This window comes from Rhinolophus sinicus, linkage group LG04 (genome assembly GCF_036562045.2).
Source record: "Rhinolophus sinicus isolate RSC01 linkage group LG04, ASM3656204v1, whole genome shotgun sequence".
Lineage (NCBI taxonomy): Eukaryota > Metazoa > Chordata > Mammalia > Chiroptera > Rhinolophidae > Rhinolophus > Rhinolophus sinicus.
The window spans coordinates 188,716,581-188,740,979 of NC_133754.1; the positions used below are offsets into that span (position 1 = coordinate 188,716,581).

Below are 24,399 nucleotides of genomic sequence, written 5' to 3' on the forward strand. Positions count from 1 at the left end.
CCAGGCCCAGCGCCCGGTGTCTTCAACTGGTGCCGCCGTTAACCTGAGACCCCTGGGAGGCCCGGCCGGCACCTGGTCTCTCCCACCTTTCTGTCCTACAAAGCACTGGGATTCAGAGTAGATGGGATGGTGCCCTCCTTCCTGCCCTGTGCCCACAGCCCTGCCCCCGTCCGCCCACCCTAGGCATCGAGGAGCTGTGTCAGAAGCGGGAGGAGTTGTGCCGGCAGATCCAGCAGGAAGAAGATGAGAAGCAGCGGCTGCAGAATGAGGTGAGGCAGCTGACTGAGAAACTGGCCCGCGTCAATGAGAACCTGGCACGCAAGATCGCCTCTCGAAACGAATTTGATCAGACCATCGCAGAGACCGAGGCTGCCTACCTCAAGGTGAGGCTCGGGGCAGCTTGGGGACCTGTCTGCCAGGCGAGTCCCCCAGGGGGTTCTGGTCTGGAATGCCCACAAACAGAAGTGACAGGACTGTGGCACGGCCAGGCCCACCATGGAGTGACCTGGTGTGTCCCCGGTTGTCCTTTGCACCATACTCAGTACCCACCCTGTGGTTTCTTCCAGACTGAGCAGCCGAGCGGCAGCAGCAGGGGCCCGAGTTAACCTGACTTTCCAGGGAGCGAGGAAGGGGCTTTGGGCTAGACTCAGAGGGGACAAAGGCCCTGCCGACCCTATCCACCTGTCCCCTCAGGCTTCCTCTTCGCTGGGCTATGGGAGCTTCCGACAGGAGGGACAGTGACAACCATTTCGTGTCTGTTCCCAGATCTTGGAGAGCTCACAGACTCTACTTAACGTTCTGAAGAAAGAAGCTGGGAACTTGAGCAAGGCCACAGCCTCAGAGCAGAAAAGCAGTGGAGGCAAGGACAGCTGATGAGGCCCAGGAGGGGAGGCTTGCCTCCACTGCGCCCACCGATGGCTTGGCCCCCAGCAGGTCTCTTCAAAGCATCTTTGTCCTTCACGACAGCAACTGCTTTCTCTCACTGTCTTGCGTGCCGAGAGGCAGCTGCCAACCTCCACTGCCCTTGGGCGCAGCCCACCAGGTGGGGGTCCTAGCCGTGCACTCACACGGGCAACGGGGAGGGTGGGCTCTTGGTCAGCTCCGCGTGGGGCCGCTCTCAAGCCCCCACATCTCCCCGGGTTGTGGGAAGGCCCAGCTTCTGGCCTCAGCATCATGGGTATCCCCTCATGTTTTCCCTCTGCCGGCAGGTGCCCAGGCCAGGCAAGTGGCGGAGGGGCTGGGGCCCTCCTTCACCTCAGGGCTCACTCTGGTGGCCTGTGACTGTCAGTAAAAGTTGTCTTTGTAAAGGTACATGCCAGTTTGCTGCCTGTGTCCTGTTGGAAGAGGGCGGCTGCCTGCTATATCCAGAACACCAGCTTCCCCCCTAGCTGCGTTGTGGCTCCCGGGGGGGAGGGGATTGTGTAGGTATCTGCTGACCCTCACTGCCCACCTCTCTCCTGGTCCCTGGCCCTGACTCTGGCACATGAAGCCCGTCCTTTGTTGAGGGGCTCTGGGAACCCCTGGGGTCTAGCACAAGGTGTGGACTTCCTGGGCTCAGGTCCCTCAGCAAAGGCTGTGCCCCAGCTCCATGATTCCTAGTTCTCAGCCTGACAGCAGTACTGCCTCCACCCCCTCGCCACACACCAGGCATGCCCATCTGCAGCTTTCCAGGTGGCCTGGGTCCTCCTCTGCTGGTTTGTCAGCCTGTGGGGTTCCTGTGGCTGCTTGCCCTCCCAGGAAAACACCAAAGAGCCTCCCTCCCCAGCCCGGGCTCCCCACAAGGGACAAGGTCACATTCCACATCTGGGCTGTAAACAGCCCTAGCTCCAGGCCAGCAACTGGACAGGTAGAGCCTGGCCAGCTGCCCCCCACCTCCCAGGGCCTGCTGGGTTTCCCTGCCAGCCATCAGCACTGACCTCAAAGGAACTCACGGGCTCTCGTGGTTCAGGGAGTTGTCCAGGCCAAAGAGGACACAAGGTCCCTGAGGCTCTGCCCCCACTCCCCCCACCCCCTGCCTGTGGTCCCCGCCTAGGCTCTTGGCCCTTCAGAAAACAGCGGCAGCACTGACCGTCCCTGGGCAGGGTTCCAGACCCCAGAGCTGGTCCAGTCCCACCTCCTACCACAGCTCCCCCTGTGTCAGCCCTGGGTGGGAGCACTCACGGGGGTCCCTGTCCTGGGCAAGGGGGTGACTGGAAGGGTAGCTGGGGCTGTGGGGAGTGACAACCTGGACCAGCAGTACTGTGAGGTGTGCGGGGGGCCCACCTCCTGTACCCCGGGCACAGACGTCCAAGCTGGGCCCACACCAACCCCACGTGGGCTCCTCTCCACTGCCAGCCCCTCACTGGAGCCCCACAGACCCTGCCTCTGCACCCCCCTCCCCAGCTGAGGACCATGAAGGAGGCAGGCTCGTCCAGTGCTGTTTATTGAGTCCACCATCGGAGGCAAAAGACTTCCATTCGTCACAAAGGGGGCAGGCTGAGCTCAGCCATGGGGAGTGAGGAGGTGGGCTGAGGGGGCTTGTAGTTCTGCAGGACAGGCAGCCAAGCCGGCCCTCCCCCCAGACACACCCAACAGCTGCTGGGCACGGTGTCCAGCAGCACCTGGCCCTCGCCCACAGGCAGTGCCCCCAAACCAGGGCTGGAGAGGGAGACCCACATGGACCCAGGGGAGGAGCAGCCTTGGGAAGGGAGGGTGGGTTATGGGGGCAGAGCCTGGCAGGGCAGAAGGTGGGTATGGGACGAGGGCAGAGCTTGGCCGTCCTGGCAGGGCTGGAGTCAGAAATAGAGGGCTGGTTCGCTTCGGAAGTCTGAGAGGTCGCTGTGACTGGCAGGGGTGAGCTGGGAGGCAGGAAGGCAGCCAATGGGGGTTTGTCCGGGCATTAAGAGACCCCCTCCTCCCTGCACCCAGCACCCCACTCACCATGACGTCCTTCTGCGTGGGCTCCACCTCGCTTGGGGCCTGCTCCAGCGTCTGCTCCTGCCACTTGCTGAAGGCCACGGAGTGTTTGGGGGTGTAGCTAGACAGGCCTGCAGGCCCAGGGGCACACGTGTGGACATGTGGGTGTATGCACAAGTGGCCCAGACTACCCACTGGTCTGCCCGCCGGACGGGGGACACTCACCTGAGCTGCCGTCTGGCAGCCGAGGGCTCTCAGGAACCACGCTGTTAACGAACGTGGCTCGGGGCAGGAAGAGCACAAAGGGCTTCTCCACTGTGGCATTCAGACTGGGCTCCTCCTCCTCTTCCTCCTCCTCGCCCTCCTCCCCCGGCCCCTCGGCCTGGGCCTGGGCCTGGGCCTGGGCCTCGGCCTCCTGCACCAGAGAGCTCTCAGAAGGGTACTCGAACGTGGTGTGCAGGCTCTTGTCATTGAAGGAGATCTTCATCTACAGACAGAAGGCATATCAGCCAGGCCCCCGCTGCCCTGCCACCAGGGTCCTCCAGTTGGACCAAGTGTGGCATGGGGCGGGGGGCAGGGAAACTTCAGAGGCTCCGAGCAATGGGGTGCCTCTCATCAGAGAAACCCTCCACCTGGACCCTGCAGGCCCAGGCCACAACGACCCGAGGACAGCTGGTTCTAGCCGCCCACAGCACCCTGGGCCCAGGGTCACATCACCCCAGTGACCCACCACTCCCAGGGACCGGGCCCCAGCCAGCATCTTCGGGGTCTCCATAAGCCTCAGGCAGCTCGCAGGTCAGAGGGCTGCCTGCCTTCTCAGGGAGCAGAAACCAGCCACACCTCCCCCCACTGGGTGGCTCCAAGCAGGAGCAGAGTCCATGTAAGGCTGCAGCGGGGGCCATATCCTCTGCTCCCAGCAGCTCCTGCTGTCGGCTAGGCCTCTCTGCAGAGCCAAGTTCATGTCCCAGCTTGCTGGGCACCTGTACAGTCCTGTCCACCCAGTTGAGCACGGACCACCACTGCTGGGCAAGGGCCCACAGGAGGTGCCGAAGCCGGGTGGTGGTCGCAGGCCGACACCAGGAAAGTGGCACCAAGTGCTGTCACCCCACTCGACAAACAGCCTAAGGCTCACCGAGTGGGGGTGTCAGTGACCCTCCCCTCCCACCTGGGCTGCCCACTCAACAGTGTCCAGAATCTCACGCCCGAGCCATAAGCCCCAGGCCCACTCGGCAGGGCCCGGCATTGGGTAATGAATATGAGCACGACCTGCCTGCAGCAGATGGAAGCAGCCCTGCTGGGCTCGAAATATTAAACTCCTGTGCACAGGACACCAGCGGCCAGCTCAAGTTCCTCCTCCTCCTCCCCCGGAAGGAGCCGGAGCCGGAGCCGGGGCCGGGCCCAGACAGAGAACCACAGGGCCCAGGAACAGCAGGACAGGAAGGGAGGGGCCTTGGCCTTGGCCTCAGGGACACAAGCAGGACCCGCTAGGAGTGGGAGCCAGCGCCCCACTGGGCCAGTGTCCAGAAACAAGGGTGCACACTCCTGCCGCCCCACGGCCACATGTGCGCGCATAGCCCTGAACCGCCCTGGGCAGCCCACCTTAGCACGGCTCACACACCTGCTGGCTGAGGCACAGGTCCGTCCCAGTGCCCACTCCCCCCCACCGCCCCAGCCACCTACAGACAAGTGGCCAGGGAAGGAGCAGACCTCCTGACCCAGGCAGAACCAGGAGTGAGACTCAGAGGCACCCGTTCCCTCACCCTGCTCTGCCCTAGGTAGGCCCACCTGGACTTCCAGCTGCCCCCACCATGGGAGGAAGCAGGACAGAGGCCTGGCATGGGGGTGATCATCGGTACCCATAGGTGCCCACCCACTGCCAGTCAGTTCCTGGCCCTCCAAGACTAGCCCTCTCGGACTCAGGGGTCCTAAGAGGAGCTCAAGGCAGGATGGAGCTGCCAGCCCAGGGGCCTCCCCTGCCCCAAGGCCACACTGAACGGGGTTCCCCTGGATACATGGCATGTTAGCTGATGCCCGTCAGCCCCCCAGGCCCATCCCCCACCACTGGAGACAAAGGAAGCGCTGGCTGCCAGGGCAGCCGGATTAGTGTGCCCTCATTAGTCCACATGACCAGCTCCTAGTGGAGAGACCAAGGGGGCTGGGTGCATGCGGGTACCGAGCCTGGCACAGCCTGACCAGGCGGGGCGGGGCAGTGCTCATAGGCCCTGTCTGTACCCCGTTGGGGCCCAGGCTCGGGTCCTGTGCCACCTCCCCTCTCCACGCTCAACAGCCTCCCCACTTATGGGTGTGTGTCTGCGGTCACAGGCTGCCCCGTGACTCACGCTGCTGGGGAGGCCAGCTCCAGACCCCAGGGAAGGCGGGAGGGGCCTGTGGGGCTGGCACCTGCACACACCTGGTCACCTGGCTCTGGAGACTTTGCCCGCTGCTCAGAGCACAGCCCACAGGTGGGTCCTGGCTCGGCCCACCTCCCGGTCTAACAAGCCCTTTGTTCCCCTCGCCCCGCCTACCTGTGAATGTCCACCCTGGACTCTGGGCCCGACAGGGCTCAACCAGCCCCAGATGGGGGTGAGCCCCTTGCTCCCCAGCACATGCCCCCCTGCTCCCATCTCCCACCCTGCCAGAGCTCAGGACCACACCTCACTGCCCCACCTAAGTCCCCACAGCTGCCCCCATGGGCTGTGCAGTCTAGTGCAGCCCCTCTGCTGGCAGGAAAGCTGAGCGAGCAGGGTCCAGGCCTGCTCCCATGGTCTCTGGGCTCTAGAAAGACCACTTGGGGGGCGTCTGCTGGGAGAGTTGGGGGCGTGGGGAGGGCAGATGAGAGGAGATACAGCCACATCACCAGGTATCTGGTGTCCTGCCCCATGCAGTGTGAGGTGGCACGACAGGCCCCAGAGAGCAGCAGCACTGCGGGTCTGAAGGCCAAGGCAGGGCCGGCAAGTTGGGGTGTAGGGGTAGCAGTCACACCGAGGGCAAGGTGAGGGCAGGTGGCTGAGTGCTGAGGATTGAGCCCTGGGGACCCTGACATGCTCGGGCTGGCAGAGGACCAGTGGTAAGCAGGTGAGAAGAGCAAAGGGGAGGGAAAGAAGCCACCAGACAGGCGGGAGCCTGGCAGGGTGGCACCTCACAAAGGGAGGCCCTCAGCGCCAACCCCATGGGAGGCAGATGTGGAGCGCTGCTGGACAGCCCCACCCACCAGAACAGCCTGGGGGCCGGGCAGGGGTGAGAGGGACAGTGGCCGCACCGCCCTGCAGCAGCCAGCCCCAGCTTGGCCATCAAGGAGGGAGTGATAGAGCATCTGTGATTCTGCAGAGAGATAACTAAGTGGGGACGTGTGCCGCCAGGCAGGCCTCCCGCTGCCCAGGCTGGCTGGGCGCCCCCACCACCCAGGGCAGGGCTGTAGCCCTCCGAGGCCACACGCGGGCACTGAGGTGCCAGCCCAGGGGCAGGCTCCTCTGACTTCCGCTGCCCAGAGAGCCCCCTGCAGAGCCCACGGCACTTGTCCCCTGGAAAAGGCACCAACACCTCCCTCCCTCCACTGGCCTGGGTCAGCCAGCCATGCGGGGAGCAAAGTGAGCAGTCGGGCCCAAGATCCTGCTGCCCTCCAGCCCACCACGTCCCTGGCAGGGGGTGGGGGTGGGGGACAATGATCAAACCACAGGCTGGCTAAAGTGGTCCACGTGAGGGTGAGGTCCAGTGACCCAAGGCCTGGAGGGGCAGCGGGAGGAGCACCCAGGGGTCACAGGCAGAAGGGATAACAGGGGCAGCCCATGGCTGGCAGGCTGCTCTAAAGGGCTAGGCAGCCCCACACCTCCACCCCACCCACATGCGTCCGGCTCTGCCTGGGAGGCCAGCTGGTGTATGCCCAGGCAGGAAGTCACTGCCAGCAAGTCGTGCTGCTCGGGTAGGGCCCTCGCCAGGCCCCTTGGTCCTGCCAGGCATCCATCTGGACCCACAACCCCCTCAGGCTGGCACGGAGACCGGGCCCATGCTGGTCTAACCCCCTCCCCCATGGGCCAGGTCAGCTTCCTCCCATCACTTCTTCATGCCCTGCTGGCCCTCGGGCCCCTGCCCTTCTCACCTCAACCCAGCCACAAGTGACCCCCACAGCTCTGTCCCCAGCTTGGGGTGAGATGGCCAGGCTCTAGGCTGCAGCCCTCCAGGCCCGGGAGGAGCCAGGCTCCCAGTGGAGGGCAGCCCAGTTAGCAGTGTCTCTAGAAACAGGACCCCTCCCCGTGAGCTCCGAGACCTCACGGGGCCTCATTTTCTTCATCTGCAGAGCAGGGAACCCTTAGTTATCACTCCACTTCTCCAGCCGGCATGGGAAGGAGCACCTCCCAGTGCAGCTGCGGTCAAGGGTCAGAAAGCGGAAGGAGGGGCAGACAAGCGGGGCTGCAAGGATGGGGTGGGGCCAGTGGCCAGGGCTACTGGAAGGACCGTGCCTTGGAGGGGAAGGGCCGGGATGAAGGTGGGAGAGTCACAGTCCATGGCACCAAAGAGAAAGTGAGGCAAGGTCAGGCACAAAGTTTGCCCACCGAAAGCACTGTGGGACATGGGCGCGGGTGGCTGGCCCAGCAGTGGGAGCTGGCAGGAACGCAGGTGACCTCACCCAAGGAAGGAGGGAAGGATGATACTGGGAGGAGAGCCCGTGCTAAGGCCAACCCAGCGGCAAGACGACGAGAGAAAGGAAGCAAATAAAGGAAGGAGGTGGCATATCCCATCAGGGCAGGCAAGTCACCACCCCCAATCACCCCAGGGAAACTGAGGCAGAGAGGTGGCCTCAGAGATGAGCCTAGATACCAGTAGCTAAAGGACAGGCCCTCCAGTGCCACCCCACTGCCCTGCCTGCTGATGGGGGTCACACTGAGATGTCCTTGGAATATGCCCCACAGCCAGACACAGGTGAATGACCAGGAAGAAGCTGAGGAACGTTTTCTTGTGCCCAGAGGGTTCCAGATCATCAGGCAGGGCGGGGCTGCCGGGAAGTGACGCTCCTGGCCCTGCACCTGGTTCTCTCTCTGCCCTAGTCCCCTTCTCCCCAACAAGGGGGATGTCTTCACCTTTCGCCAGCATCACCCCGACTCAGACTAAGCCTGGAACACACGAGGAGCTCAAGGAGCGCTCACACAGGACCGGATCCTGCTGAGCTCCGGGCGAGAGTGCCTTCTGGCGAGCTGACAGGCCCCTCTGAACAGCCTCGCTAGGTCGGGATCCAACCACACCTGAATCATGGGCCTCCCGCCCCTTCCCACTTCCGTCCTGGCACCTGCTACCTGAAGAGGCCAGGACTCCAGGAGACCATGCCAGGACTCCCTGCTCCTTCACAGCCAGGCCAGGGTAGAACCAGGCCCGAACTTTCTCTCAGCTGGACCTGTGGAATTGGCCTGCCCAGCCAATTCCAGACAGAGCCTAAGAACCCACAGACAGGCACACAGGCATGGCTCTGGCCGCTGGCTGGACTGACCCTCCACACCAGCCCTGTGAGGTAGAGCAGGCACTGTCCCGACGGCCCCTGGTAATTAGGGCTCTACTGGCACCCAGGCCAAGGGTCCTCCCAGCTCAGCCCCTCCTGAAGCATCCATGGCCACCCAGCCCTGGCTCTCCTCTGGTCCACAATAGTAGACCCCACCTAGGCCAGGAGTCCTGGCGCATGTTATATCCACAGGTGGCCAGCGACCCTGCCCCTACCACTGACCTTCTTTCTCGAGGAGCCAGCCTTGATGAGGCAGGACTTCTGTAAGGCCAGGTAGCCGCCAATCACCTCGATCTCATGCACAGTGGGGTAGCGCTTCTTCAGTGGGGTCCCCAGAAGAGCAGGGGGCTCCGAGACGCTGCCCACCTCCACTTCCTCAGCTGCCTGTGACCCAGGCTCCCCATTGGCCTGCAGGACCCCTGGCTTCCTCTTGGGCACCACGGTGAAGGTATTGCTGCCTTGGTGCTGCAGCTCTGATGGGTGGTACCGGGGAGGTGCACCAGCCCCCATGCAGGGCAGTTTGGCTTCTTGGGGGACCTCGTCCTCAGAGTCCACCTCGTCGATGAAGGTGACAGGCAGCCCTGGCCTCCCAGGCTCCCCACCATTCTTGGCCAGGCTGGGAACCTCGAAGCCCGGGGCCGGCTCACCTCCGGTGGTGGCCAGCAGGGATGGAGGTGGTGAGAATGGCCTCTGCCACCTAACGGCCCGGTCCACTAGGGCAGTGGCTGGCCTTGAGCAGGCCCCCTCCTTGACCTCCAAAGGGCTTCTCCCACTGACAGGTGTGCCATCCACTCCAGGCACCAGCTGGGCTCCATGCTTCGGGTGCTCCAAGGCCCAGACAACCTCTGCCTCTGGCAGCCCCACAGACTGCCTCCCTTGGGGAAGAGGGGCCCCAGAGGTCTTGCGCTTGGGGATGAACAGGAAGGAATTTCTGGAGTTCACGCGTAGGCTGGCCAGGGCCCTAGCCTGCAGGTCCCCGGCGGGGATCGTGTCCATGTCTGGCTTGGAGGCCGGCCGTATCTCGAAGGAATCGTTGGCGCTGGTGGCCGCGGAGACCCACTGGCGCTGGCTGGGAGTGGCACTGGCAGAGGTGGGCATGGGCAGGGTCGAGGACGCGGCTGGAGTGGCACTGGGAGTCCCGGGGCTGGGGCACGGGTGGGCGGAGGGCTCCCCAGACTCCACCTTTGGCTTCCAATCGCCCGGCCCCGGCGCGGAGCCCGCGATGCCGTTGGCAGCGCCGACCCGGGGCTCCAGGGCCGCGGGCCCGTTGGGGAGCAGTCGAGCGCCCGCACCGCGATGCAGTCCCCGGGGGTGGACGGTAAAGGAGTTGCTGCCGGTCTTCTGCAGGAAGTCGCTGCGCCGGGCCCCGGGGCCTGTGCCGTGGCGCTCGGGCTCGAAGCAAGCGGCGCGCTCGCCTACGCGCTGGGCGGCTGGGCCGGGGGCGGGCGGCGCCGGCGGCGGAGGGCGGCCGCGCTCCGGGCTCCCGCGGCGGCGCGGCGCGGCCGGCTGGTCGAACTTCTCCAGCAGACGGCTGACGCGGCCCGGCGGCGGCGACGGCGGCGCCTCGTACACGAGCACCTCGGCGGCGCGGATGCGGGCGGCCGGGCCCACGGCGGGGCCGGGGGCAGCAGGCGGGAAGCCGGGCGCCGACTCGATGATGAGAATGTTGTCGGCTCGGATCGTGCGTACGCCCGGCACGCGGCGGTACAGCTCCAGCAGCTGCTGTACCGGCCGCGCCCCTGCCGCGCCCGCGCCCCCGCCGCGCCGCGCCCCACGCCGCCGCTCCGACTCGAGCCGCATGAACGGGTTCTCACGCAGTGGGCCCAGGCTCTCGGCCAGCACGAGCCGCTCGGCCGTCGGCTCCGCGGGTCCCGCCGCGCCTACTCCGGCTCCCGGCGCCGCGCCCCCGCCCAGGGCCGCCAGCTTGGCCCGCTTCCGCTCCAGGATCTCCCGTTTCCAGGCGGGCAGCGCGGCGCGGGGCCCCGGGCCCGGCCGCCCCAGGCCCGCCATGGTGCGGAGGGGCCGCCGGAGCCAGAGCGCGCCGGGAACTGGTGCTGCCGCCCGCCGCGGGCCTTCGCGCCGCGGCCACGCCCCCCGGCCTCTGTCCATTGGGAGAGGCCCGCTCACACCCGCCCCGCGCCCAGCAGCCCCACCTATGGTAGGGGAGGATGACCAGTCGAGCTGATTGGAGAACGCTCTCCCTGACCCCGCCTTCCCGAGGGCTTCATTGGCAGCGCCCGCCGCCAGAGCCGGCCTCCATTGGGGAAGGCCCTCCTTGGACACGCCCTCAGCACCTCGCACCTCTCATTGGCAGCCCATACTTCCGTCTCTGCGCCCTGCCCGCGGCGCCCGAGAGGCGGAGCCAGGCGGGGCGGGTCCTGGAGGGCCGCCCGAGGCCGACCCCTGCGCTGTGCTTCGTGGGTGACCTTGGCCCGGCCAGGTCCTTCGTTTTGGTGCCAGCACCCAGCCCGCCTGGTCCCCTCGCTGAGAGCGCAGTGGAGGACGGGCCTGCCCAGGACCGGAAGGCTAACCCCGCTCCGGTGGGAGGTACACAGGCTGCACACCAGCTTCGCACCTCCCGGTCCAGGTCCCTCCGGGTTCAGGGACTGCATCTGCGGCCCTCGGTCCCCTGGTCCTCTGTCCCTTGCGGGACTCAGCGGAGATGCCAGTGCTGGAGCCCCACCAGTGCTGAGGAACTGGTTTCTCAGGAACCCCTAGTTTTTGTCGGCCCCCAGAACTGACAGTGTTGCTCAGACAAGTGGGAGAAGCTCTACCCCACACTTTGCCATCCAGGGCTCACCCAGCAAGGACGGGAGTGCGGAAGCTGTGAGGAGGTACAGAGGAAGGGGACTCCCTCCCTGCACACAAGCAGGCCCACAGTTCTCCGAGGCGGAAAGCCACCTGAGCCAGGCCACATATCCCTCCCTCCTCTCCCCAAGCTACTGTTGAACTTCCCCCATCCCAAGGCTGGTAGGGGTCTCACTGACCCTGAGGACACAGCTTACCTGCCCATGTGCCATAAGGAAGTTTACTCCCATTGATGTCATTCCCAGTGCCCACCACATTCTTTCAGGTCCGCTGGAGCCAAGAGAGGAAGGAAATTGGGGAGCAGTGACACAGATAGATTGTCACCTGCCTTTCCATAACCTGCCTTGCATCAGCAGTTGCTCAGCAATGATACTACTGCCTCCCAAACCACTCTCCTTTCAGGAAGGAGCTCCCAGGGCACCTGGGGCTCTGCAAAGTCCCGGGGCAGGTTTCAACCTGGGGCGCCCTTCTCAGCTTCTGGGTGCCATGGCAGTAAATCACCTTTCCAAAGGAATCTAAACCTTCTTATGCTCATCACTTCTACAGTAACAGAATTACCTAATTCCAAACTACCAGAATAAAATGGGAACGAAACACGCAACCTAAAAATAACATTAAAAGGAAACCCACTGCAAACATTCAGCTTCTATATGGCTTTGGCACAAGTTATGCCACTCCTGGGTAGGAGACATTTTTGTAGCTACAAAAATGGTAGGGAAAACCAGACCAGTCTCCAACACAAGCATCTCGGTGGCCACGCACATACATCCTAGGCAAAGGGTCACAAAGCTGCTTCGCTAGGACAAGGGTCCATAAATCTGTTCTAGAAAGAGCCAGACAAGTGCTGCTCATCAGGGATAACTTTTCCCCCCAGAAGACGTCTCCGGTCTTTATTCTCCTGCAACTCCAAACAGCAGGTGCAATGTCTGAAGACACTTGTGGTTGTTGCAAATGAGGGATGCTACTGGGAATGCTGCTGAGTCAAGCCCGGGGATGCCACTGAATATTCTACAGTGCTTAGGAGAGCCCCTGCCAACAAAGAATCATCTTACTAAAGACCAGCAGTGCCAAGACTGAGACCCTCTCACTGCAGGCCACATTTGCTTTCTGTCACACATTCTTCTTTGTTTTACAGTCCTTTAAAAATGTAAAACTGTTCTTAGCTGACGAGTACAAAAACAGGCCTCAGGACGTAGCTTGCTGACCCATCTTCTACAGAGTGTCATCAAGGCCCACAAAGACCACATACTGGCAAGACACCAAGGCTCTGATGTCACACAAACTACTCGGTAGATCCTCAACACAGGCTGGCTCCCAAGGCAGGAAGTAGGGAATCTCTGAAGGAAATCCTCCCCACCCACCCAAGACACTCTCATAGTGTTCATCCCCCCTACAGCCTCAGCACTGTAACGAGCTACACCGCACAGCATGGAGCATCTCAGCACTCATCTTATTTCACTCTCAATAGGTCACGCAACCACTGTGCATTTCAACAAAACATTATTTTATTTTTATCTCAGCAAATGTTCTCATTTGGCACCTGACTGGCATCAAACCAGAGACCTCAGGTCGACAAATGTGGACCAAAACCATTCGCAAACTTCCCACTTGCAGGTCTCAACGCCTATCACCATCAGAGCACTTGTTCCTCTCTCTCGTCCCTTAGGGTAGCTTAACTCTGTCTCAGGTGCGCTAACAGTGCTGGCCACAAGGTGGTGCAAAAGTCGTGATACTGCAGTCTGCTGGGATAGGAAGCCAAGCACGACCTTTAAAGCAGTTCTTTCCTCAGGAGACAGGTCTCCGGTATAGGTTCCCAATCATGCTTATTCAACACAATGCTGTCTGCCTGGGCTGGAATGAAGAAAGAGCCATCTTTTCCCCAGTGGCACGGGGAGGAGACACAACCTGGTTTACACATTTGAGAGTTCAAACATCTAAGCAAGTCTTGTCTGGGTGACTGGGACAGTGAGATCTTAGGTCAACAATGCCCGCCAGAGAACATTCCTGAGGCTGGCTTTGCAGCCTTTGCACAAGGGGTGCTTTCCCAGGATCCATGAAAATACTCAGAGCCCATCAGAACATTTTACTTATATGCAGTTTCCAACTGTCAGAGGAGTTCAGGACTGTCCGCTCTGGGGCCCTTCTCAAGATCCCAATTCAGGATTAGCTACTTAAAGCATGAAATAACAGGAAGTACGTTTTAAGGATCAAGGCTGCTCTTTTCAGCCCTGCTCAGGGAACAGTTTCAGACATGACTGGTAGAGAAAGAACTGGGCACTCTGCAGGGCACAAACTGGCGTTGCTTTCAGACCCAGACTTCTCCTCTGGTGCGGTGGAAGTGGAACCTCAGCTTGGAGTCCAGCATTCTAGCTCTCCAGAGCTCCCTCTCTGGCCCCACTGGCCCCTCTAGTTGACCCGGCAGGCGCGGATCATGAGCAGTTGCAGGAGAATAAACACCGGAGACGTGATGAGACCGAACCAGAGCTCCCGAGTCTGCTCCACCAGCTTCTGGCACAACAACATCTCAAAAACGAACTTGAGGCTAAGAACCGTGAGGACCCAGAAGAGGCGGAGCACGGCCAGCCGCTTCTCTCCGTCCTGGAAGAGGCGCACAGACACGATGGTGGTGAAGTAGGTGCTGAGCCCGTCAGCGGCGAAGAAGGGCACGAACACGTTCCACCAGGAGAGGCCAGGGGCCAGCCCGTCCACACGCAGTGCCAACAGCACGGAGAATACCAACAGGGCCAGCAGGTGCACGAAGATCTCGAACGTGGCGAAGCCCAGCCACTGCACCAGTTCCCGGAGCGAGAAGAGCATCGCGCCGGTTGAGCGCGGGCCGGGTCCGGGGCCCGGCCGAGAGTCCCACCCGCCGGGCTGCTCCTCCTCTCCCCGCGGGCCTCGCCAGCGCCTGCCGACGTCGCCGCCGCGGCGAACGAGAGGCAGCGAGCGGCCCCGCCTGCCCCAGCCCTCGGCCCCGGCGCGCCGCCGATCCTCCGACCCGGGCCCGGGACCCAGCACTAGCCGCCAGCGAACTCCTGCCTCGCTCGGACGCCATGCCCCGCCGGGCGCGGCCCAAGGACGTCACTTCCGGCCGACGCCGGAAGTCGGAAGGCAGAGCTTGTCCTAGCCGCCTGGTCTCGCGGGGGTTGCCTGCTGGTGGGGTGCCGGCGAGCAGGGGCCCCGGGGGCGCGCTCACGCCCCAATGCCGAGCCCGCGGCTTCTGGTGCTCTTTGGCAGCCAGACAGGCACGGCCGAGGATGTGTCAGAGAGGCTGGGCCGCGAGGCTCGGCGCCGGCGGCTCGCCTGCCGCGTGCAGGCCCTGGATTCCTACCCGGTGGTGAGGGCTCCCTGGGCTTCGGCGGGGAGACCCGGCAGGCCTGGGCCCCGGCCCCCAGCGCCCTCGACCCCAAATCTCCGCATTTTGTCTGAGAACCGGCCCTCCCATTACGGCGGATTTCGGGAATGGGGAAGCTCTAGAACAGCAGTTCACCTTAGCATCTGGAGGAGGGGGCCAAGGGGGAGCCTGAAAGAGACGGCGGGCCAGCCGCTAGCGGGTGCTCACTCAGTCCCTTTGCCCTGTCACCCTGAGTGAAGGAGAGGGAATAGAGTGCGGGAGGACGCCTGGTCATTACAGCCTGAGGTTTTACACGTGTGTCTTTCTGTTGAGGTGAATCTGATTAATGAGCCCCTGGTGATATTTGTCTGTGCAACTACAGGCCAAGGAGACCCCCCTGACAACATGAAGGTAAGGCTGACCTGAAGTGGCTTTTTGTGCTGGGGAGCTCAGATCCCCGCCCTTGACCCTCACCTCGTTTTCATTGCCTGCAGAAACCGAGAAGCATGATAAATTCTTGCCCTCTGATACCGGCTGCATGGTAGCCATGGAATTGAGAGGAAATCTCTGGGTGGAGCTGGAGGCTCTGGTTGTCCTTCCTAATAAACTCTTCACAGGCCATCATATTTTCCCAGAGCTATATATGAATCTGGTCTGGGTCTTATGTGGATTTCAAAACTATTTGACCTGCAGGGAACATTCTTCAAGTGTTTGACCATCTTTGGAGCACACATTATATTGCAAGCATGGTGTAGTGCTGGGAGTCCAGCTGCAAAGCCAGTAGCCACATTTCTACCCTCCTGGAGCTGACAACATAGCAGAAGCACCTAGTTTAATAGGCAGTTACAATGCCAGGGAAAGTGCCAGATGTTATGGGAGCATTAATAAGGGCGCTCCCAACCTGGGGGCTCAGGGAGGGCTTTCTGGAAGAAAAGAGTGTAGGCTAAATCCTGAGGACTAAGTAGGGGCTAGTGGGACACGAGGACAGGGAGCAGCCTGTGCAAAGGAGAAAGGCAGCCCAGCCTGTGGGACGAGCAAGCAGCAGTTCAGGACGGCCGAGCCAAGGAGGGTATTGTGGTAGAAGGAGAGAAGAGGCAAGAAACCCAGCTCCCACAGTGAGGCAGGTGGTTTTGAAGTGAAGGGCCATGGGCCCTACGGGGTGACAGTCACATCATATTCTAGCAAAACTAGCACTTATCTACAGGGATACAGGCTGTAGGGGAGGAAGAACAGAGCCCAGGGAAGAGACTGAAAGAGGACACATTTCCAGAGATGTTAAGAAGATGGAATTGACAGGACATGGAATCAAATGGATCTCAGCGATGAGAAAGAAAGCTTGGGTACCGGGATAGTATGCACAGAAATAGACCAGGGAGACGCCGGTACCTGGAAGTAGTCCAGGTGGAGATGGTTGGTAGGTCTCGAGCTCCGAGGAGCATGTTGGGGGGAGGTACATGTTAGACTGGCCAGAATAGGAAGCCTGAAAAAGGAAGCTCCTCCCTCCCCCAGGACAGGCTGTGAGGGGGCAGGAAAGTGGCCCCAGCAGCAAGAAAAGGGAATGCACCATCTCCGTGGTCAAGGGCAGGGAGGTGACTGTATCAGGAGAAAGGTCTCCAGCATTCAGCTGCACAGAAGTGAAGATAAGGGCTGGGCTTTGTCAGCAAAGGGACTGTTGGTGACCTTGGGGAAAGCAATTTCAGAGGCTCATGGGGAGAAAAGCTGGATGACAGGGTCACCGGCCATCAACAAGGGAAGGAGTGGAGAGAGAGTTTTAGGAATGTCTGTGTATAACAAAAGATTCTGGCTGTGAATGGGGCTAAGGGGCTAAAAGAAAGTACAACATGGGAGAGACAGGCCGGTTTAAATGCTGATGGGGGAGAAAGAGGCTGAAGATTGAAGAACAGGGTTGGAGTGGGGACGATGAGGGAGACCCAGGGTAAGACCCCAGCACAGGGTCTCCTCAGACCGGAGAGAAGGCAAGTGGGAGGGGATCAAAGGCAAAAGCAGGGACAGGGAAGATGCAGGGCACGGGATGGGAGGGGTGAAGACCTGCCTGGGCGGGGCAATCGGGGCACAGGTGCAGACCCTACGTCGGAAGCTGACAGCACAAAGGGGGTGACTGCGCCAGGATGAGGGTGGGAAAAGCAAGAGTACAGGGCTGGACTGCCCCCCGCTCCCCCCATGAGGGTGGTCAGGAGGGGGCCTCCCAACCATAGCAGGGACTGGAGGCTCCTTCGAGGGCTGCAGACTGGGGGCCGAGGGACGCAGGTGGCATGGCTCCTGCTGAAACCCATGGTCAGTGACCAGCTGTGTGGGAAACAGGAAGACAGAGGCCTCCTTCTCATGGTCCTCTGAGAACGCTGGGGTCAGGTATGTGTTCCCAAGCAGCAGACAGGAGAAACACTTCGGAGAGCAAGTGACCGCAGGAGGAGACTGGGCAGCCAGTTCCTGCCCCTCTTCCAGCCATGAAACCCACTAGGAGACAGGCCCAATCTCGCGGTTTTCTGTCAGCTTCTAAGGACAGACCACAAAGACCTACCACACGCTGCAAGAAAGACCCCCATGCAGGGCAGACCAAGAGGAGCGGAGGCAGAGTGGCCAGGATTCTGTCTGCAAGGAAGGGAGGGAACGCAGCACACACGGGACAGAGCTGGAGACTGACGAGACACTGAAAGGACACCAGCAAAACTTCAAAAGATCAGAAGATAAAGTTGAGGAATTTTCCCAGAAGGTGTAACAAAAATAAGATAGGAAATAGAGAAGAAGATACGAAATTCTAAGATGACTCCAGCAGCCCTGGAATGAGAGAATAGGGGGGAAATTACCGAGGAGAGTGACAAAATCCCAGAACCGAAGGGCAGGCCTTCAGCCTGCGAGAGTTTGCAATGTTCCCGGAAAGTGCCTGCCTCCCAACCAATGCATGTTATCATGGGTTTCAGCTGTTGGGGACAGAGCAGGGCACAGAGGGACACCGGCTCTCAGTAGTGACTGCCCAGCTGGACCAACTCAGAGCAAAGCCTTAGGATCTCAGAGGAGACAATTTCAACCTAAGTGACCTGCCAGTCACCAGTGTAAGGTGACAGTGGCAGCGTGCTCAGACACACCGTCAGAGTGATCTGCGCTGGGCCCTTTCCCAGGACTCACCTGCAGGAAGTTGCCTATAGGCTTCAGGAAATGAGACCTCAGGAAGCAGAGTGGGCATGGTCCCCAGCAGTGGCCAATGGAGCAGATTTCAACATAGTGCCAGGGTCCCCCCACCCCAGTCACCCTGTGTCAAATAAGGCATGAAACAGAAGGGGCGTGGGGCGTGACGTGAGGTCGGTAGAGCGGGGCCAGGTCACCATGGGACGAAGGTGACAGAGAGCTGTGTTTTAGAAGCACGTCTGGAGGCCTGTGGGTCCTCGGCCAGCACTCAGCAGCCTGACGGTGGCTCAGGGCCCAGGAGAGGGGTTCCAGAGGAGAAAGTTTTGCCAAGTGGGGTGAGACTAGGAGAAAGGGGCTGCCAGGTCTCACAGCTCCACCCAGAGCTGCTGCTGTGGGTGCAGAGGTTCCAAGCCCGCGGTAGAGGGTTGAGAACAGAGGGGCCCTGGGGCCTGGGAGTCTTGGCAGGAAGGAGAAACCATCCACGGGAGATCCCAGTGGCAGCAGGCACTTCCTTCAACCTGGGGAGAGCTGAGGGCCGCGGGCAGCAGTGGCCTCCAGGGCAAGGATGCGGGGGTGGAGGGACCTCCATCTCCACCAGCCTGTGCCCCACGGTGGAGCCGCAGTCCTGCCAGAGCCCTATGCCTGGTGCCACGATGGTGGCTCTGGGACAGCTTGCTTTTTCACGGTTTTCTGCCTTTTCCCAATGTCTTGCCATTGTGATAGAATAAAAAAGTCTTGTTTTAATTGCAAAGTTCTCAAAGAGCAGGAAAGCAGGGCCCTGGGAAGGTCCAGGATGCAGCCTCACCCTGCAGTCCTGGTAGCCCCTACCTCGGTTTCTTCTGACTAGAACTTCTGGAGGTTCATATTCCGGAAGCACCTGCCATCGACCTCCCTCTGTCAGATGGACTTTGCCGTCCTGGGCCTCGGGGACTCCTCGTATGCCAAGTGAGTGGGGGCAGGCAGGCTGCTGGCCGGTGGGGACAGTCAGGGCTGAGTGCAAGGTGTCCTGGTGGAGGGACAGGTGACCCAGCCCCCAGGGCTCCTGCCAGACTTCAGGTCTTGTCCCTGGCCCCGTGCCCTCATCCCACAGACGCTCCCCAGTAGGCACCACAGGCCCTGGGGCTCAAAGGGTGGGCAGGGCAGCAAAGTGGGGGCCAGGCTTGGTGCCCGGGGAGTCTTCAGGACAGGAGGCCACCCAGTGTCATGTTCACGTGTGACTTTGGCCTCTTACCTCACTTTATACAAGTGTGTTTCCTGGACTGTTTGGGCTCAGTAAGAGCACACAGGACGGTGCAGTGGGAAGCGCAGTGGGTACCAAAGACCTCCTAGCCCCGGGGAGCCACCCCCAGGCCACCTCTGGCCAGGGCTGTGTAACTGCCAGTGGCTTTTTTTGTTTTCTTCAATGTTTTCACAACATGTCTGTATTCTAAGCAAGAGCATTGTTGTTTTGGATGCTTTCCCAGGTGAGTGCCAAGGGGTTTGTGTTCAGGTTCCACGTGGCATTAAGTCGCGAGACACTGAAGCCCTAAATGTCCAACACAGCTGAGGGAGGGTCCTGGGGTTGCCACACCTCCAAAGCTGGATGCGGCAGGTGGAAATCCATGCCCACTCTGGAGAAAAAGACAGAAAACGATGACAGTGTGACCCTCGTCTGCGGGGTTGGTTCTGTGTGTAACGTCAGTGCACACTGGTCGAGGAGGGGAGCCCCTAGTGCTAATGATGTCTGGATGTCCCCAGGAGGACTGTCGTTAAAGGAGCTGGCAGTGAGCACATGAGAATGGATGGCCTGGGGAGACGCGGGCCTCGCCCCGCTCCCCACACTCCTGTGGGGGGCCATCACACAGCTCTGCTCTCTGCCCTCAGTCCTGCCCAGCCAGCTGGGCTGTTCCCCCTGACCGCCCTCCAGCCCGCCCACCTCACTCTCTCCACAGGTTCAATTTTGTGGCCAAGAAGCTGCACCGGAGGCTGCTGCAGCTCGGGGGCACCGCTCTCCTTCCTGTGTGCCTGGGTGACGAGCAGCATGAGCTGGGGTGAGTGTGGAGGGGGCGTCGTCCTGTGGCCCAGCCCCCAGCAGGGTCCCCTGGACCAGCATGCATGCCCTCTCTGCAGGCCCGATGCCGCCATGGATCCCTGGCTCCACGACCTGTGGGAGAAGGTGCAGGCGCTGCATCCCATGCCCCTCGGCCTCAGCATGATCCCCCCCGGAGTCCCGTGAGTATGGGCCTGCATGCAGCAGTGTGGCCTCCTCGGAAACCCGGCCCTATGCACGGTGACAGATGTGTGCTTTCTTCACAGTTTGCCTTCGAAGTTTACCATGCAGTTCCTTCCGGAGACCCCCAGGACCTGCTCTGAGGAGCAGTGTATGGCCAGGACAGACCCTCAGAGCCCTCCTTCAGAGCTGCAGCCCTTCCTGGCACCCATGGTCACCAACCAGAGGGTCACCGGGCCCTCTCACTTCCAGGACGTCCGTCTGATTGAGTTTGACATTGCAGGCTCCGGGATCAGGTGAGAGCCTGAGACACCAAGCAGGCAGCGTCCATCCTGGGGACCCATGGAGGGTATGGCCACGCAAAGGAACCATGGTCTGAGGTTTGAAGGTCCCCAAAGCTGAGAGTGGCACTCGGCAGGGCGGAGCACGGAGACAGCAGCCCGGATGGGTGGACCCCCCAGCCCTCCCCGACACTCGCTTTGTTCTGCAGTGCCCCCACGAGCCCCGTGTCCTTCCCACACCCCCCATGGCTTTCCCGTACAGCTTTGCGGCTGGCGATGTGGTGCTGATCCAGCCCCAGAATGCAGCCAGCCACGTCCAGCAGTTCTGCCAGGTGCTGGGCCTGGACCCCGAGCAGTGCTTCACGCTTCAGCCTCGGGAGCCAGGTGAGCTACGGGAGCCCTGGCCACCACCCTGCCTCCCTGCCCTCCCTTGTGTCCCCAGCTCCCTGAGGTCTCCTGCTCCCTGCAGATGTCCCCTGCCCCACGCGGCTGCCCCAGCCCTGCTCTGTGCGGCACCTCGTGTCCCAGTACCTGGACATCGTTAGCGTGCCACGACGCTCCTTCTTCGAGCTGCTGGCCTGCCTGTCCCCCAGCGAGCTGGAACGGGACAAGCTGCTGGAGCTCAGCTCTGCCGCAGGCCAGGAGGAGCTGTCCCAGTACTGCAGCCGGCCCCGCAGGACCGCGCTGGAGGTGCGGCGGGCGGTGGGCCGTGGGCTGGCTCTGGGCCAGAGCCACATGTGGCCACGCTGGCCCATCCTCCTGAGCTGTCCTTGTGCAGGTGCTGTGTGACTTCCCGTGCACCGCGGCCGCCATCCCCCCAGACTATCTGTTGGACCTCATCCCCCCGATCCGGCCGCGTGCCTTCTCCATCGCCTCCTCTCTGCTGGTGAGGAGGGCGGCACTCCACTGGGCTGGGAAGCACCCCGCACCCGGGACCGCCCCAGGCGAAGTGGTGCACCTGCAGCTCGGGTAGCAGGCCGGGTGGCCCTCGGGGCAGGACTCCCACTGTCCCCTCCCCCAGGCCCACCCCTCAAGGCTGCAGATCCTCGTGGCTGTGGTGCAGTACCAGACACGCCTCCGGGAGCCCCGCCGGGGCCTCTGCTCCTCCTGGCTGGCATCTCTGCACCCTGGGCAAGGTGAGCCCTGCACTCGGAGGGTGGGCTGAGGCGCTGGGCCCTGGGCGCCGGTCTCCCATCTGTACCACGGCCAATCCTCGGCTGGGGCCCTGGCCCTCCAAGTCTCCTCATGCCACCTCCCTCCTGCAGCAGGACCTGTCCAGGTGCCCTTGTGGGTACGGCCTGGGGGCCTGACCTTCCCAGAGACAGCAGACACGCCTGTGATAATGGTGGGGCCTGGCACTGGCGTGGCCCCCTTCCGAGCGGCCATCCAGGAGAGAGTGGCCCAGAGTCAGGCTGGTGAGCGACCAGGGTCCAGGGCAGGGTGGGGCCAGGGTTGGCGGGCTGGGCCTTGCGGGTGAGTCCAGGCCTGAGGCCACACTGCATCCCCAGGAAACTTCCTGTTTTTCGGTTGTCGCTGGCGGGACCAAGACTTCTACTGGGAGGCCGAGTGGAAGGAGCTGGAGAAGAAGGGCTGCCTGACCCTCGTCACAGCCTTTTCTCGGGAGCAGGTAGGTGTGGCAGATGGGGAGGCTGGGGAATGGGGCACAGACTCACCCCTGCCCTGCCCTGCAGAAGCAGAAGGTGTACGTGCAACACCGGCTCCGGGAGCTCGGGCCACTAGTGTGGGAGCTGCTGGACCGCCGCGGCGCCTACTTCTACCTGGCAGGGTGAGCCTGGGCTGCAGGGTGGGGTGGCACCAGGCCTCGGGGGGCCCGGCTGTATTGAGCCTTCTCTGGCCTATACCTCCAGCAACGCCAAGTACATGCCAGCAGATGTATCGGAAGCTCTGACGTCCATCTTCCAGGAGGAGGGAGGGCTCTCCGGCCCTGACGCGGCCGCCTACCTTGCCAGGCTCCAGCGGACACTGCGTTTCCAGACTGAAACGTGGGCCTGAGGAGCCACCCTGCAGGCTGCAGCCACTCTGACCACTGCCCTGTGGGGGCTATTGCCATTTCCCGCCCTTTGTGATCGTAGGTGGGAGGGTGGCAGCCTCTCTGCACAGCGGCACTCCAATCGACCCAGGGCCCCCCACTCAGCCCCAACCCCAAGCCCATGCAGGTTCTGATTCCAGCTGGCCTTTCCCCACTGGCTCCGACTCGGGTCCAGGTCAAGGGAGTGCCCCAGGCTGCACAGGAATGGTGACCTAGGGGGTCACTGCAGACTGAGGGGTATCAAGGTGGCTTCCCCAAACACCAGCTTCCAGGCAGCATAGGAACCTGGCGTGCAGGGTCCCTGGGAGGGCCGAGCGTCCTCTCCTGTGTCCTGGGTCACACATCTGCCACGTCCCTGTCCACATCAGCCACCAAGTGCCTAGTGCCGTCTCGGGGCCCCACAGGGCCCAGACTCAGGCCTGAAAGCTGTGAGGCCCCAGCCAGCACACACCGTCCTCGCCCAGTTCCCAGAAGCCTCAGCAATAAATTCCGGGCTCACAGTGGCTGCTTCTGACCTGCTGTTCCTCGTGCTGTCCTGGTGCGTCAGCTGGTGGGTGGGCCCATGGCTCCCAGGCATGAGGAACAACCGCCCATGGTGGGGACACATGGCCCACTGCCACAGGCAGCTTTGCTGCAACACTTTGGTGTCTGATTCTCACATGGTAGGTGGTGGCTATTGGCCCACCTTGTACAAGCTCTGCCCTGGCTCTGATGGCCAAGCTGGGGGCCAGCTATGTTGACCATCCCTTCCCAGCCCCAGGAGCAGCCTGTGGCCCTGGCTGGGGAGCCCTGAGCAAGGGGTGTGGCCCAGGAGGGCGGGCCTTGTCTCCTCCCTGGGATGGGCCTTCCCGGCTCACAGGGAAATTCCTGTCGAAGCGGTCAGGCAGGCCCGCCTACCCACACTGCCTCGGCCTGGAGCCCATTGGTCTAGGTCAGTCGCTGACATAGGTCGGGTCGCGGTGGCTACATTCAGGCCCGGCCAGATCTGGTGGGGACGGCACATGTGGGCCAGGAGCCGCCCGCAACTGGCACTGGTTTCGGGGCCCAAGTGAAGTAAACTTAGAGGGGGCGAGGATCCTGGAGGAGGCGGTGGCTGCTGCAAGGTCAGTGCCAGACCCTGTCCTGGCCCCAGAGGGGCACACTGACCTTTACAGCCCCAACCACCACAGTCGCCACCCTGGGGTCCCAGTCCACCTATCCTGACTCCTGTCCCAGGACCCCTACTCATGACCTCACTGACCTCAGCTCTGGGCTACCCGGTCCACCTTCGGCCTCTCCGAGACCTGAGCCCCTGGACCCATGGCCCCAAGTGCTGGCAGATAAAGGGGTGGACAGCCAGGCCCTTGAGAACCCTCAGGGTGCCAGGGCTCCGGACAGTGAGCCCCTGCTGGGGGCCACAGCTGCAGCCCACCCCTGGGCCGGGCCCACAGGGGAGGAGGAGTGCCCCATCTGCACAGAGCCCTATGGGCCCGGTGAGCACTGCTTGACCCTGCTGAACTGTGGCCACGGTCTGTGCTCAGGCTGCCTGCACCAGCTGCTGGGCACAGCCCCCAGCGCTGACATGGGCCGGGTGCGCTGCCCGCTGTGTCGCCAGAAGACGCCCATGCTCGAATGGGAGATCTGCCAGCTGCAGGAGGAGTTGCTACAGGCTGATGGGCCCCAGCAACCCCCGCCCCCCACACCTCCCCTGCCCCCCCTCCGGGGCCCTGGGGCCTGGGCCTCCCTAGAGCACCGCTACCAGCTGCGCTTCCTGGTGGGGCCTGTGGGCAGCCGGGGCTGCCTGCCCTTCCTGCCCTGCCCGCCCTGCCTGGGTGCCCGGCTCTGGGCCCTGCGGGAGCAGGGACCCTGTGCCCGCCGCCTGGCACTGCTGGGCCTGCTGGGCCTCGAGCTGCTGGGCCTCCTGCTGGTCTTCACACCGCTCATACTGCTGGGGCTGCTGTTCATGTTGCTGGACCGCTCAGGCTACTGAGCAGGGCCTGTCACACCTGCTGCCGGGTGCCACTGGGCCTGGAGGCCTGATGACCAGGCTGAAAACCCAGGGGTGACCAGGCACTCACCTTCGATCAAGACCCAAGATTGGGACCCAGAAGCCTGTGCTCAGCCCCTGCACCCCAGACAGTGACCACTGGAGCCCAAGGACAGCATTGGAGATCTGTGACCAGGGCCCCAAGAGCTGCAAGTGGACGGGCA

The 24,399-nt window shown here is 62.3% G+C and overlaps 4 protein-coding genes across 5 annotated transcripts; 2 read left to right on the forward strand and 2 right to left on the reverse strand.

The window, feature by feature from the left end:
• Nucleotides 1–2,640: 2,640 nt before the first annotated feature.
• On the reverse strand, nucleotides 2,641–10,507 carry TPRN (taperin). Its single transcript, XM_019756698.2, has 4 exons — nucleotides 8,606–10,507; nucleotides 3,121–3,382; nucleotides 2,920–3,026; nucleotides 2,641–2,837 (listed from the first exon to the last, which is right to left on the reverse strand). Exons 1-4 carry the CDS (start codon nucleotides 10,490–10,492, stop codon nucleotides 2,775–2,777), a joined length of 2,319 nt encoding a protein of 772 aa, XP_019612257.2. The 5' UTR covers nucleotides 10,493–10,507; the 3' UTR covers nucleotides 2,641–2,774.
• A 2,171-nt stretch (nucleotides 10,508–12,678) lies between these two features.
• On the reverse strand, nucleotides 12,679–14,254 carry TMEM203 (transmembrane protein 203). The gene has a single exon (XM_019756818.2). The coding sequence runs from the start codon at nucleotides 14,006–14,008 to the stop codon at nucleotides 13,598–13,600; it is 411 nt and encodes a 136-aa protein (XP_019612377.1). The 5' UTR covers nucleotides 14,009–14,254; the 3' UTR covers nucleotides 12,679–13,597.
• Nucleotides 14,255–14,275: 21 nt separating this feature from the next.
• Nucleotides 14,276–22,712, forward strand: NDOR1 (NADPH dependent diflavin oxidoreductase 1). Of its 2 annotated transcripts, none has more exons than XM_019756821.2 (14): nucleotides 14,276–14,528; nucleotides 14,859–14,936; nucleotides 18,517–18,614; nucleotides 19,601–19,699; nucleotides 19,779–19,880; nucleotides 19,965–20,174; nucleotides 20,422–20,543; nucleotides 20,629–20,849; nucleotides 20,938–21,045; nucleotides 21,181–21,295; nucleotides 21,425–21,574; nucleotides 21,668–21,786; nucleotides 21,851–21,945; nucleotides 22,028–22,712. In XM_019756821.2, exons 1-14 carry the CDS (start codon nucleotides 14,394–14,396, stop codon nucleotides 22,170–22,172), a joined length of 1,797 nt encoding a protein of 598 aa, XP_019612380.2. In that variant the 5' UTR covers nucleotides 14,276–14,393; the 3' UTR covers nucleotides 22,173–22,712. The 2 variants fall into 2 exon arrangements, with proteins under 2 accessions (XP_019612380.2, XP_019612381.2); XM_019756822.2 differs by having other exon boundaries at nucleotides 21,428–21,574.
• Nucleotides 22,713–22,771: 59 nt separating this feature from the next.
• On the forward strand, nucleotides 22,772–24,323 carry LOC109460898 (ring finger protein-like). Its single transcript, XM_074331556.1, has 2 exons — nucleotides 22,772–22,804; nucleotides 23,273–24,323. Exons 1-2 carry the CDS (start codon nucleotides 22,772–22,774, stop codon nucleotides 24,176–24,178), a joined length of 939 nt encoding a protein of 312 aa, XP_074187657.1. The 3' UTR covers nucleotides 24,179–24,323.
• The last annotated feature ends 76 nt before the right edge of the window (nucleotides 24,324–24,399 follow it).